This window comes from Nicotiana tabacum, chromosome 21 (assembly GCF_000715075.1).
Source record: "Nicotiana tabacum cultivar K326 chromosome 21, ASM71507v2, whole genome shotgun sequence".
NCBI lineage: Eukaryota > Viridiplantae > Streptophyta > Magnoliopsida > Solanales > Solanaceae > Nicotiana > Nicotiana tabacum.
Window position 1 is genome coordinate 81,401,541 of NC_134100.1, and position 13,375 is coordinate 81,414,915.

Here is a 13,375-nt window from a genome sequence, read left to right on the forward strand (position 1 = left end):
ATCTCATATGTGTGGAACCTGATCTTTTTTCGGTCCTAAACTCTCTCTTGAATACGTATGATAACTTGGGCAGGGTGATAAATGAGTCCCTCTTGCCAGTAAACTTTATTTATATCTTCATCGTTGGCTATGTGTAAACAAAGTCTGACCCACCTCACAAGTAGAAAGAAAAGGGATTCTACTTATAAGAAGTTGGATACTCTTAGGGGTCATTTGGTAGAATGCATTAGAGAAAATATTAATGCATGCATTAGCTTTTTAATATTACTAATCCCTTGTTTGATACACTTTTTCAACCTATATATTACAATTGCAAGTATTAGTTATACAATTTATTTGGTATTATCCTATGTATAAGTAATGCATAACAAACCATAATATTAGCAAAACCAAGATTATTAATGCATGCATTAGCATGATTAAATACAAAATTGTTATAAAGTCCCTTAAAACTAAAGAATATGGAAGGCATTTTTGTAAGCAACTAATTTTCTTAAAAAATATGCAATGTATTTTTATTTTTAATACACTACACCAGTGGATAAGAAATAATCTCTGCATAACTAATGCTTGCATTACTAATCGTTGTATTACTACTACACCTTATTCATCACTATTCTTATACACCCTACTAAACGACCCCTTAATGGTGTGGAGCCTTTTGGGAAAAGTCGTACGGGCTTGACCCAAAATGGACAATATCACACCATGTTAAGAACATCTTCAGGCCATTTTAGCCAAAAAAATTATTATCAGGGCAGATAGTTTGGCGGGATTATGGAGATCAGGGAGTGTGGTGTGGGGGGCCGGCTTAGTGCCGTCTGGGGGGTTTACGACCTTTACCCGCAGCTTTGAAGATACGCACACAACCTTTGGGCTTCGATGACTGTAAATAATCAAGATCTTGTGGGTGTCATATAATTAATCTCCAAATTAGCTCATGCATAGTGATGGTCCATGCGAAACTTAGTTCAAGGATAAGATTGTTGAGTGTGTATGAACAAATCCCACATAAAAAATAGAAAATAAAAATATTCTACTTATAAAGAATTCGATACACTTAATGGTGTGAGGCCTTTTGGAAAAATCGTACGGACTTGACCCACAACGGACAATATCACACCATATTAGAAGTGTGTTTGAAGTATTTTAGCCCAACATTCACTTTAATTTTTAACTCTTATTATTTGATACTATAAAAATACTGATTGTAAATAAGTATTTTCTGTCATGCAATATTTCTTCCCATTTCATTTGATAGGTAATTCTCCCTTCGATTCCCCCATCCCCAGTTTTATCTTCCTTACGCCAACTGTAGCAAGTCTGATTCACCAAAATATGGGTAGCAAATCAATGCCATAGCATATCAATCCATTATCGGTATCATTTTTTTTTTTCCTACTTCACTCGCCAAAATAAAACTAGTTATAATGATCATATCTAATAACCAACGGCTGGAAAGACCAAGAATACACATGACGAAACAACCAACAGCTTTAATTGAGAAGATAGGTGTAGCCTATCAACTACCATTGCTGTTGGCATATTTATTGTAGTATCATGTTGATATGTGATTTTCCTACCCCAGAAGCAATTAATCGAGCATTAGTTTTGAAAAATAAGATTCTTACACCGAAAAATGGTAACCCTATCTGGCTATCTCTCTATTAAATCCATGACTCTCACATAACTTTAAGGAGTCGTTACTAAATTTATACTATGTTTGATTAGTGATATAAATTTATCCAACTTAGTCTCAGGAGTAGACTTAATCCTGGATATCCCATCTTATCCCATAAAATTTGGTATTATTTTATCTCATCTAGAAGGTGGGATAAATTAGTCTACGCAGAGGCGGATCCAGAATTTTGGTAGAATGTGTGCACTATTAAGAAGAGGTGGATCAAGAATATAAATTTTACGGGTTCAACTTTTAGTTCTTGCGATTGCGTACCCATTGCACTTTTGGAACTATAGGTTCAAATTTTTGTTTTATTAAATAGTAATTTTCTTACATCTATATCTATTTTCCTCATATAAGATTTTATAGCAACAAAAGAAGAATAGGAATTTCAATGTGTGAAAATTTTGAAAGAATTAACCAAACAAAAAAGAAATAAAAAAAATACTTAATTAATACGCAAAAAATAACACCAGACACGCCCATCTCCCTGGGCGTCTACTTTTAGAATAAAAAGGAAAAAACAACAAGATTGACATAAGATTTAAACTCACAACCTCACCTAGAGAGGTACACTCAATAACTATCACATTATGTAATACTTTGAGCATGGGTGCACATACATATATTTATATATTTTTTGAAAAAATATAACATTACTATACATGATTTAGGGCGGGGAGCATGGGTTCACGTGCCCCATGGAACCCCCTAGATACGCCCCCCCTAGATACGCCCTTGAGTCTAGGAATTATAATTCCAAAACTATAATCCTGGGATAATTTAGTTCGCGTACCAAACTACCCTAATTACTCGTATAGAAGTTATAGATTGAAACTTCAAAAACATGTACTCCGTCAAAGGCAAAGAGATTTCAGCATACGTTTTATTGTCCATATCTATATCTATAGAAAGAAAAAGTTAGGAGAGGATTCTAAACAATTCTATCGAACCGACCAACAAAGAGAAAGATTGAATACCTTTCTTAGTTTTAGTACTGTATAATAAGTTATAGACAATGTTTTTAATGTTAACTACTTTTGTGAGTAGTTCCTCTAATAAACTATAAAGGACAAAAGAAACAGTTAATCCTTTTTTCACGTTGACATCCTCAAACATGTCTCTTAATTAAAGACATTAAATTAAGTTGGTAGGTGAATTAAATTATGTGCACTTAGCAGTATTAGTTACGTAGTACATACTATTTCCTTTATTAATGACCAATTCATTTAAGGTTATTTTTTCATCTATATCCATTTTTGGGGTCATAATTGAACATATACCCAATATGCAAAAACGTTTGCAAGCGTACCCACTTTACGATCAACTTCAGACTTATCGGGTTTGAAGTTAAAAATAATTAGTCTGACGTAAAAAAATTATACTTCAAATGCACTTAAGGACAAATAGGTCTGAAGTGCAATCAATAATTTCATGCACTTAAGGCTAATAAGTCTGAAGTGAAAAATTGCACTTCAGATGCACTTAAGGCCAATAATTCTGAAGTGAAAAATTGCACTTCAGATGCACTTAAGGCCAAAAAGTCTGAAGTGCAACAAACGTTTTCATTCACTTAAGGTCAATAAGTCTGAAGTGAAAATTTGTACTTCATATGCACTTAAGGCCAAATATGTCTGAAGTTTAACCAATGGTTTCATGCACTTAAGGCCAATAAGTCTGAAATGAAAAATTGCGCTTCAGATGCACTTAAGGGTAAAAGATCTGAAGTGCAACAAACATTTTGCTACACTTAAGGCCAATAAGTATGAAGTGAAAAATTGCACTTCAGATGCACCTGCAACAAACGTTTTGCTACACTTAAGGCCACATAGGCCTGAAGTGCAAATTGCCCAGAAACAGAAATTTGTTCTTCGAATTATAACAATCCAATATACGATTTAATACCTAAATCTACTCCAAATGAGCTCAAATTTGAAAAATAACCTCCAAATATCATCAGGGATAAACCCCAATAATCAATTTGTCAAAACAACAATAAATCTAATGAACCCGTTTTGCAATTAAGAAAAAGAAGAAGAAGAAGAAGAAGAAACCCTAAGCAATAGTAAAATTATAAAGCGTCATAACAGCTTACCATTGTAAAATATCATAAACTACATTAAAATATGTTCACAACCACCATATAAAATTATTGTCACCCGAAGAAGAAGAAGAAGGAGGAGGAGGAGGAGGAGGAGGAGAAGGAATAGGAGAAGAAGAAGAAGAAAACAAAGGAGGAGAAAGATGTGTGAAGTTGTTTAAAAAGTGAGTATAAGTTAAAACTTTAAAATATATATATATATAAATTAAATGGGGACGACCAAATAGGGTTCTCTTCAATTTTTACCATTTAAAGACCCCTCAGCGGCTAAAGTTTGTTAACAAGAAGTCAAAGATGACGATTAATTGTCCATAATCCATATATACAATATCTTTCTCCAACCTAGAAACATTTATCATAACCATAAATCCAGTTGTCCATATTTCATGCAATAAATACAAGATATAGTTATACTATAATTTATTCACCGACCTGGTTATGTTTAATTTACCAATATTTATATACGGTAAAGGCTCAAGAGCAGAACCTACATTGTGAAAACAATTAGAAATTGAAGCTTTTGGATATTCGAGACCAAAAATGATGAAAGTAAACGTAAAACGAATGACAGAGAAAGAAGAAGAAGAAGAAGAAACGTCGTTCCCTGTTAGCCCAACGGGGCAGTACTTCACTAGCTCCGCATTGTCGATTTCAGTCATTTCTGTTTTGGAATCTGAAATTCCTATAGATGATTCTTGTACCATGAAATTGCTTAAGGATGTTTTCCTCCCCATTAATCCTCGCTTCTCTTCAATTATGGTACGTTTTTTTGCCCCCCCTCTGTGTTAGAATGTCTTACATTAGACGCGAGAATGGAATAGTTAATCCTCTTGTAAGAGGCAATCTTCGTCTTATGAGCTAGGGGTTGAGTTAGGACTAAAATTCAGTTTTTTTTAAGCTCGTGATGTGTTTTTTCTTTATTCTCTCTTCTTGAATGTCTAGGAAATATTACTTACTATAATGATGCAATTTTGTGTTGAATAAGTTTTTATTTTTTAAATTATAGGTTTTTGACTTTTTGTGACCTTTTCTTTGGAGTTCTTATGTTGGTTAGTACTTGCAATATATATACCTTAATTAATCATACTCAGTACGTTTATAAGCATAATCATTTAGCTAGCTAAACTTTTAATTAGTACCACATCTTCAAGATTTTCTCTTTTAGTGCTAAATTAAAGAAAACTAATTACCAAATTTTTTTAAGAAAGATAAGTAAGAAATCTCTACTATATTTGTATGAGCGATGAAATGCATTCTCCTTTATTGCTCTTTTTTTTTCTCCTCTTTCTTTAATTTTTGCCTTAATTTGTTTCCCTTTTATTGGAGTAGGTGAGAGACAAAAATGGGGTTAAACAGTGGAAGAAAGTGGAAGTGAAATACAAAGATCACATAAATGTGCCAATTTTCCCAGAAGGAAAATCAAAAGAATTCTATGACAATTGCTTCAACGAATACTTAACCAAGATTGCAATGGGACAACTTCCACAAACCAGACCACTTTGGGAAATTCATTTATTCAAATACCCAACAAGCAAATCAGCTGGAAATTTAGTATTTAAACTTCATCATTCACTTGGAGATGGATTTTCTTTAATGGGAGCACTTCTTTCTTGCTTACAAAGAGCTGATAATCCTTCACTTCCCTTAACATTTCCAGCATTTAACAGTAATCCCAATTCTGGAAATGATTATAAGAAGAGGTTTTGTACTAATGTGGCTCAAATGGTGTCTGGGGTTGTTAATACTTTCTTGGATTTTGGTTGGAGTTTATTGAAGAGCACTTCACTTGAAGATGAGAGGACTCCAGTTAGGTCTGGGGATGAAGGTGTGGAATTTCGACCTATTGATATTAGTACAATGGATTTCTCTCTTGATCATCTCAAACAAATTAAGACTAATCTTAAAGTGGTAAGTCATTTTCTTTTATTTAATGTATCTTTCTTAAATTTATGATTGATAGGCTACTTGGGTGCATTCTTGATTATTTGATTCAGAAAAATCTTTTTGTTTCTGAAAAATGAGTTGATCAAGATTGATAAAGACACCGACGAATTAGGTTGTGAAACGGCGTGTTCTGCCTTAGTAAAGAATATAACTTTGCACTGAGTAATTGATATGTTATAATAGGTTAGAATTAGATGACAATATAAAGAAATTTTTACGATATATATAAAATCCTTTTTATAAGGCATTGCAATAAGTGCTCTCTTTTTGACATTTTGGGGTTTTCCTAATTAATTTGCTGGTTAATGATCCCAATTTTTCTAACTTCAGGAGTCTAAGAAAAACTACTGAAGTTGTGATAGCACCAAGTTTGCCTAGGAAAATAAATGTTAAGTAATAGAACTAAAATAATATACTGCAAAGAGCAATTACTAGTAAAATACAAGTGGAATTTACTTCTATGTATATTGATAGTCTTCTTAATTAGTTAAAAAGGGTAGTTGCAATTGAAAGGTAACTTTTAATGCTCCAAGTGCACAATTCATAAAAGAGGGATAGCTGGATGATGGAAACTAGTGATAGTATTGCCCTATTAGTTCTTGCCCACCAAAATATGAGCTTATGGGACCTAGTAACTCTATCACGAATGATAGCTTATGGGACACCCCTTACCCCGTTGAAAAATTACATTGTATAACTCGATAATATTTTTTAAAATATGTATATATATATATATTATATAATGACACCCCTTGACTTTTTGGTGAGTTTTTTTCTTTATATTTTGATTCTTCTTAATAAAAATCTTGGCTCCGCCACTATCCATCAGTACATGTACCTAGGGGTGTACATGGACCGAGTTGGTTCGGTTTTTATCAAAATCGAACCAAACTAACTATATCGGTTTGGATTGGTTCGGTTTTGTCCGATTTTCGAGTTTTTTGTTACTTAAATATTATTTCAATCTTACTTTGTTAAATTTTTTATAAGTAAATATATGTTTAGTAAAATAAGTTTTTATCTATTAAAATATTCTTATAGGAGAATTTTCTTAGTAACACATGGTAGTTAATTTTGTAGTCGTCTGACAATAATTTTCGTTGATGTACACTTTCAAGGTTAACCGAATTTAGTAAATAAACATAAAAATTAAGATAATACCTAAATAATAATAACCACTTCAAATTTTAAAAAACTATAAGAGTTTAATAGATCTTGACATACGAATATGGAAGAACAAAGAGATTGACGTATTTCAGTAACACTTAATAAGAAAGTGATCATACAACCAATTATTTAAGGTTAATAAATATGGAGCACTTTATATTCTATTTAATACTATATCCCGTAAGAGAATCTCAAATATTTCTAGACATTTTTTAAAGAAAATTCTATATAAAATCTTTAAAATATATATATAAATTATATATTTATATGTCGGTTTAGTTCGGTTTTTTTTTACTCAATACCAAACCAAATCAAACTAAACCTAGTCGAATTTTTTAATCGGTTTGATTTGACTTTTTGATTTGGTGCGATTTTTCGATTTGATTTGTACACCCCTACATGTACCTAGTAACTCTATCATTCTTTGCCGAGCAATTCTTGCCTAAGAGAATTAACTTCACACGATCTGCTAGCATGCTTGATTGAAGCTTTCCTCGCAAAAGCAATTTTTAATTGAATGGAAATATGGCATTTAAGTTGCGTAGGGTGACCTGAAAATGGAGATATTAATGGTATATAGATAATTCCATAACAACTTCCATGACTGACATTAACTCAATTCTTTCTTTAGTTGTTGCTCATCTTTAATGTCAACACAATGCGATTTTATACTGCTCTCTCCGTTCACTTTTACTTGTCCACTATGGACTATACACACCCCTTAAGAAATAATAAATAAAGTGCATAATTTATCATGATACTCATATTAATTGATGCATATTTTTAATAGATTTGAGAAAATGATTTGAAATGAGCAATTAATACTCTGGTATAACATGAAAAAAAAATTGTCTCTCTTGATATGCTAAAAATGTAAAAGTGAAAAAATATTTTTAAAATACTTGACGAATAAAAGTGAACGGAGGGAATAGTATGATCATCTAAATTTGGATAGAATTTAAATTATGTGCATTGATAGTTATGACATTTTATATCATTAGGTAACATTTTTTTGTTTATCTACAACAATATGTTACTTAACAAAGTGGCTATAGTTTAGAGGGTGAGAATTCCACGTTGTGGCCGTAGAGACTTGGGCTCGAAACCCAGCAGCCACAAAATTTTCCTTGTGCCGAGGTTTATCGGAAAAAACCTTTTCACATTCAGCAGATTTGCGTATATACTATCCTCGGAATAAAATTTGCATATATACTGTACACATAATTAGTAAAATAAAAATAAGAAAAATAAACTTTTGCAACACGTAGATTGGGCTGACCATATTAAATAGTATTATTTACATTATCAATGAATATAACCTAGATATTATGCAATTTGCGCTACAAATTGAGAATTTTTGCTTTTTAAAATATATGATTTATTTATGGGATTTTTATATAAATAGCCTGCAAAATTCACTGTTTATTTTTTTTAGTCAGTATTCATAGATTATACATCGTTTTTTTACATTATACACATATTATACATAGCGTATATATCCGCCACCTATTTTTAATTTAAGCATTGGGTGGGTGCCTATTTAGATTAATTCTTCAATATTTTTTTGTTGACAGACTATCAATGACGTTATATGTGGAGTATTGTTCTTGGGAGTAAGATTATACATGGAAGAAATGAAATATGAGCAGAAAAATGCAAATTCAACAGCATTGGTGCTACTCAATACTAGAAATATTGCAGGATATAAATCAGTAAAAGAGATGTTGCAGCCAAGCAATGAATCCAAATGGGGAAACCAATTTGCATTTTTACATGTGTCTGTTCCAAAGCTTGATAAAGAAGAGTCCTCACTTAATCCTCTTAGCTTTGTGTTTAAAGCACAAGATGTTATCAAGAGAAAAAGAAACTCTGCTGCTGTTATTCTTACTGGCAAATTGCTCGATACTCTGCAAAAATACAGAGGCCCTGAGGTGAATTCTCCCTCTAATTATTGACTTTTTCTTCAGTCTTACCTTTTTTTTATAATTATTATGTACCTCAAGCATTTCACTAGGTATATGCTACCTTCTATCAAAATTTAGTTATAGATAGCCCCGTTATACTATTCAAAGGTTTTTTCCCAGCAGAGTGCTTTGTTGGTGTCTTTCCGATTTCTACGCATTTCACTGCTCCACCGGAAATTCTCTCTGCCCTACTGTACTCCAACTTGGTAGTCTGCCGTTACCCATTTAAATTATCTACTCCTCTATCTAACGGACCCATTCTGGTAGACATATGGCAGCATTTTATACACGTAAACCATTTTCCCTCTAATATCCAAATCCATCCGATCCAACACCGAACCCGAAATACAGCCCAGAAACCTTCGAATAGTATAACATGGGCTACATATTACTATTTCTGATAGTAGAGGGGCATATTTAGACCCTTTTCTGTAAACATTTTAGATGAAATGGTGAGAGGAAGAAATCACCAAACTTTCTTTTACCTCTGCTGATATTTGAACTCTAATCTCCCTAGGTTTTTATCCTACTTCATTATCCGTTGACCGTTAGGTCATGTTTTTTTGTGCAAGCTTTTTTCTAGTGTTATTTTCCAAAAAAATTGGAGCTAGGTGTAGGGAAAAGAACAAACAGGAACAGAGTTTTTTTTTTGACATTTTGGATTGTTGGTGTTGTGTTAAGGTAACGGCAAAATACATCCACAGCACGTTAAAGAACTCAAGCATGACAATATCAAACATGATTGGGCCAATGGAACAAATGGCTTTGGCAAATCATCCATGTAAAGGCTTTTACTTCATGGTTGTTGGTGTTCCTGAGGTATAATACTATATTTCCTTGTCATTTCACTACGTCGTTTAATAATTTTTTTATACTATCAATACAATTTAACTCACTATAGTAAATTACTCGACTTATGTTCAAATTATTAATTCTAATTATTATGTTACGTGTAATTACCTTTTAAGCGGCCTGATTGTGTAAAATATTTTTAAGCTTTTGAAATTTGACTGATTGCAGAGTTTAACAATAACAATGATGAGCTACATGGGAAGGTTAAGGGTGGCAGTGGGAACAGAGAAGGGACTCGTTGATCCTCACAAGTTCAAGTCTAGCATTGAGAATGCATTTGATAGGATTTTCAAAGCTGCTGTCCCTCCTAAACCAGCAAATTAATCCATAAAAACGTGAATGTTGTTGTTGTTACGTTGTTGTTCTTCTTCCTACATTGTGCACACTCTCCAAAATGCTGCCATATGGTGTCGGATCCTCCAATAATACACTATTTTTGAAGGATCTGATACGCCCAGGACATTTCCAAAGAGTCCGAACGCTCTTTCTTCATTTTCTGCTTTTCAGAAGAAACAATCATGAGCTTATCTGATTCGTAATTTATGTTTTAAGCATTTTAAATTGCTATGTCACTACTAGAAATTCGCTAAAAACCGATCAAAGAAACCGACCAAAGTTGGTCGGTTATGGCCAATTACCGACCAAAACGCGACCATTAGGGTGTGGACGGTGTTTTGATGGTCGGTAGCTTAAAACGACCATCTGACAAGTTTAAGTACTTACCGACCAACTTTGGTCGGAAATATATTTTATTAATTTAATTTTACCGACCAAAGTTGGTCGGTTTAACTAAATTATATTTTTTTTATTAATTATTAAAATTTAAAAAACTGACCAACTTTGTTCGGTAATTAAAAATATATATTTTTTAAAAATAATTAAAATTAAACATTACCGACCAACTATGATCGGTAATCTCAACAGTGCAGGCAAAATACCGACCAAAGTTGGTCGGTAATGTTGAATTCTGGGAATTCAATATTCATTAACCGACCAACTTTGGTCGGTATTTTGGAATAATTTATTTTTTTATTAAAAACCGACCAACTTTGATCGGTTTTTCTGGGTTTAATTTTGGCATAAAATGCCTGTTTTAGCAGCTACACCACCTGCCAGCATACCAATACACCCAACAACAACAACAACAACAACACAACAACAACAACCAAAATATTCAATAAATACTTTAAAACTAACAAATTAAAGTTCAATTGAACATAAAAATCCAAAACCAAGTTAAAACTAATTACAACCAGTTCAAAACTGGTTCTATTTATCTAGTTCAAAGTATATAAAAGTCAAGGGGTGTTTTCTACAACATCATCATCACCGTCTGATGAACTTTTATTTACAAGACGATATAGAGAACGGTCTTGTGGAGGACGGGAAGCACGATCACGGGGAGGACGGGAGGAACGATCACGAGCAGGACGGGAGGAACGATCACGTGGAGGTCGACCCTCTGGAGATGACTCACGAGATCGGGGCAACGGAAAAGCTCCACTAGATAGGAGAGTTCTGATCTGAGCTTGCATGCCAAGGAATTGAGCATCTCTAAGCCTTTCTCTTTCCTTGGCCGCTTCTAGCTCTGATGTGAGCTTTGTCACTGTCTCCCGCATAGCGGAGAGGCTCTCCCTATTAAGTTACTCGCCTTGCGAGGAAGTCCCTATTCCTCGCATTCCACACTTATAGCGATGGAAGTTTTTAGTAGGAAGCCCATATACCTTCCCCCATTTTGGACCCCCAACAGACTCCAACCATATTCTTTCAGCATCCTTATCCGAAGGTTGGGTTGGCTCACCCGATTCACCAGTTGGATGACTACGGATGAATTCCTCCACGTTACTTTGGATGCCCATACTTCTTTTCCTGAAAATAAATTAATTTAGTTAATAAACAGAATAGATATACTTAGAAAAGTAAAATAATTTAAGCAATTACGTACCAATCTTCTTTTTATTGTCTCTAGGCTGATCGCACCTCCAGTGTGCAAGGAGCCTCCCTTCTCGGATGCGCGAACTTTCTTTCCTTTTTCGCTCCTCTCTAAGAACTCTACGGTAAGCCATTGCCTTTGCAAATCATTCCACAAATTCTCAAGTAACCAGCCAGGCCTCTTGTTCTTCTTTCTAGCATCCGAGAAAGCATCCGCCAATCTCTTGCGAGCTTTATGATGAAAATTTGTAGCCACTTCCGCGCTATAGCGGTCTTCCCATACACACTTGCTCTGTATTTCAAAAGTTAAATATTAGATGGAAACATCATAAATATAAATTATTAAACTGTTTAAAAGAACATTTATACCTTAAATTGATTGAAAATTTGCTCCTTCAGTGAGAATGGGCAATCAGTCCAAGTCGCATAAGGGCCATCATAAAGCTTTCTGATGGCATTGGTGATTATCTTCGTAGTCTTATTACCCGGTTTAAACCTGCAATTTAATAATAAAAATACATTAATATCTTAGTAAAAATTTTACAAATCAATAGACGCAAAAATAATGAATAACACTTACCCATCACCCTCAGGGACTATGATGATCCTGCCATATCGATCATAATGCACTACCTCGTCATCACCATCCGAAGCATGTGTATCAGAGGCATGTGAAGACGGTGTAGACGGGTCAGAGCTACTACCTCGCAGGCGAAGGCCTGCAATAGATGGAGTCGATGATGAAGATGGTTGCGATCCCTGTGACTGCGACATAGCTGGATGCGACCCAAGTGGATGTGATACCGATGGCTGTGACCCGAGTGGCTGTAACATGGATGGATGCGATCCATGTGGCAGTGATATGTAGGGATGTGATGTAGATGGCTGCGATGCAGATAGCTGTGAGGCAGCTGGACTGTATGTCGGACGTATAGTCCTATGGCCCTGTGATGGAAGACTTGGTGTCTGAATGAAGGTGTACGGCTCGTGATGATGTAGTAGCTCAGTATAGCCGTGTGGTGGAGGATAAGACATAGGCATATCTGAAAATGGTGGACAAGAGGGAATATTATTTTCTACCCTCCTTTTTCCCTTCCTACCCTTTTCTCGACCCCGAGAACTAGTAGGGTCATTGTTACCTTGACCCTTGCCTGCCATCTGCATAATATAATACACATTTAGATTGAAACATATAAGAAACTAGCTATAAAGCGAGAGTGCTTTAAAAAACCAACTTTTTAATCCTCATCGACGTATTGTTCCTCGTCCGAGAATTCTTTGTCATCACTTGTTTGAGCTTCATCAGTTGATTCTTCATCCTCATTTTCTATAATTGTTACTTCATTTAAATCAACTTCTTCCAATATGCGTTCAGGATGTTCCAAATCATTTTCTAACTAATCGTCCACTATTTGGTGAACATTGGAGATATCGTTTTGATATGCAACATCTAACACATTCTCGACTTCCACCCTACCTACAGGCTTAGTTTTTATTACAACCCACCAATCGGACTTATTCCGCCGCAATGAATAAGGAGCATAATACACTTGCCTAACGTTATGTGCAATTATGAAAGGATCATAGCGATCATACTCCCTCGTATGATTAACCTCAATTATGTTGTATTGATTGTGTACTCTTATACCTCTTGTTGGATTTGGGTCAAACCACTTGCATCTAAAGAGTATCAATTTCTTATATGGCCAACCCGTATATTCTAGTTGTAATATT

The 13,375-nt window shown here is 34.3% G+C and overlaps 1 protein-coding gene across 1 annotated transcript; it reads left to right on the top strand.

The window, feature by feature from the left end:
* The first annotated feature begins 4,064 nt into the window (after positions 1-4,064).
* Positions 4,065-10,270, top strand: LOC107811659 (wax ester synthase/diacylglycerol acyltransferase 4). The gene is made up of 5 exons (XM_016636624.2): positions 4,065-4,541; positions 5,112-5,690; positions 8,468-8,824; positions 9,539-9,676; positions 9,878-10,270. The coding sequence occupies exons 1-5, from the start codon at positions 4,323-4,325 to the stop codon at positions 10,031-10,033; spliced, it is 1,449 nt and encodes a 482-aa protein (XP_016492110.1). The 5' UTR covers positions 4,065-4,322; the 3' UTR covers positions 10,034-10,270.
* Positions 10,271-13,375: the final 3,105 nt, after the last annotated feature.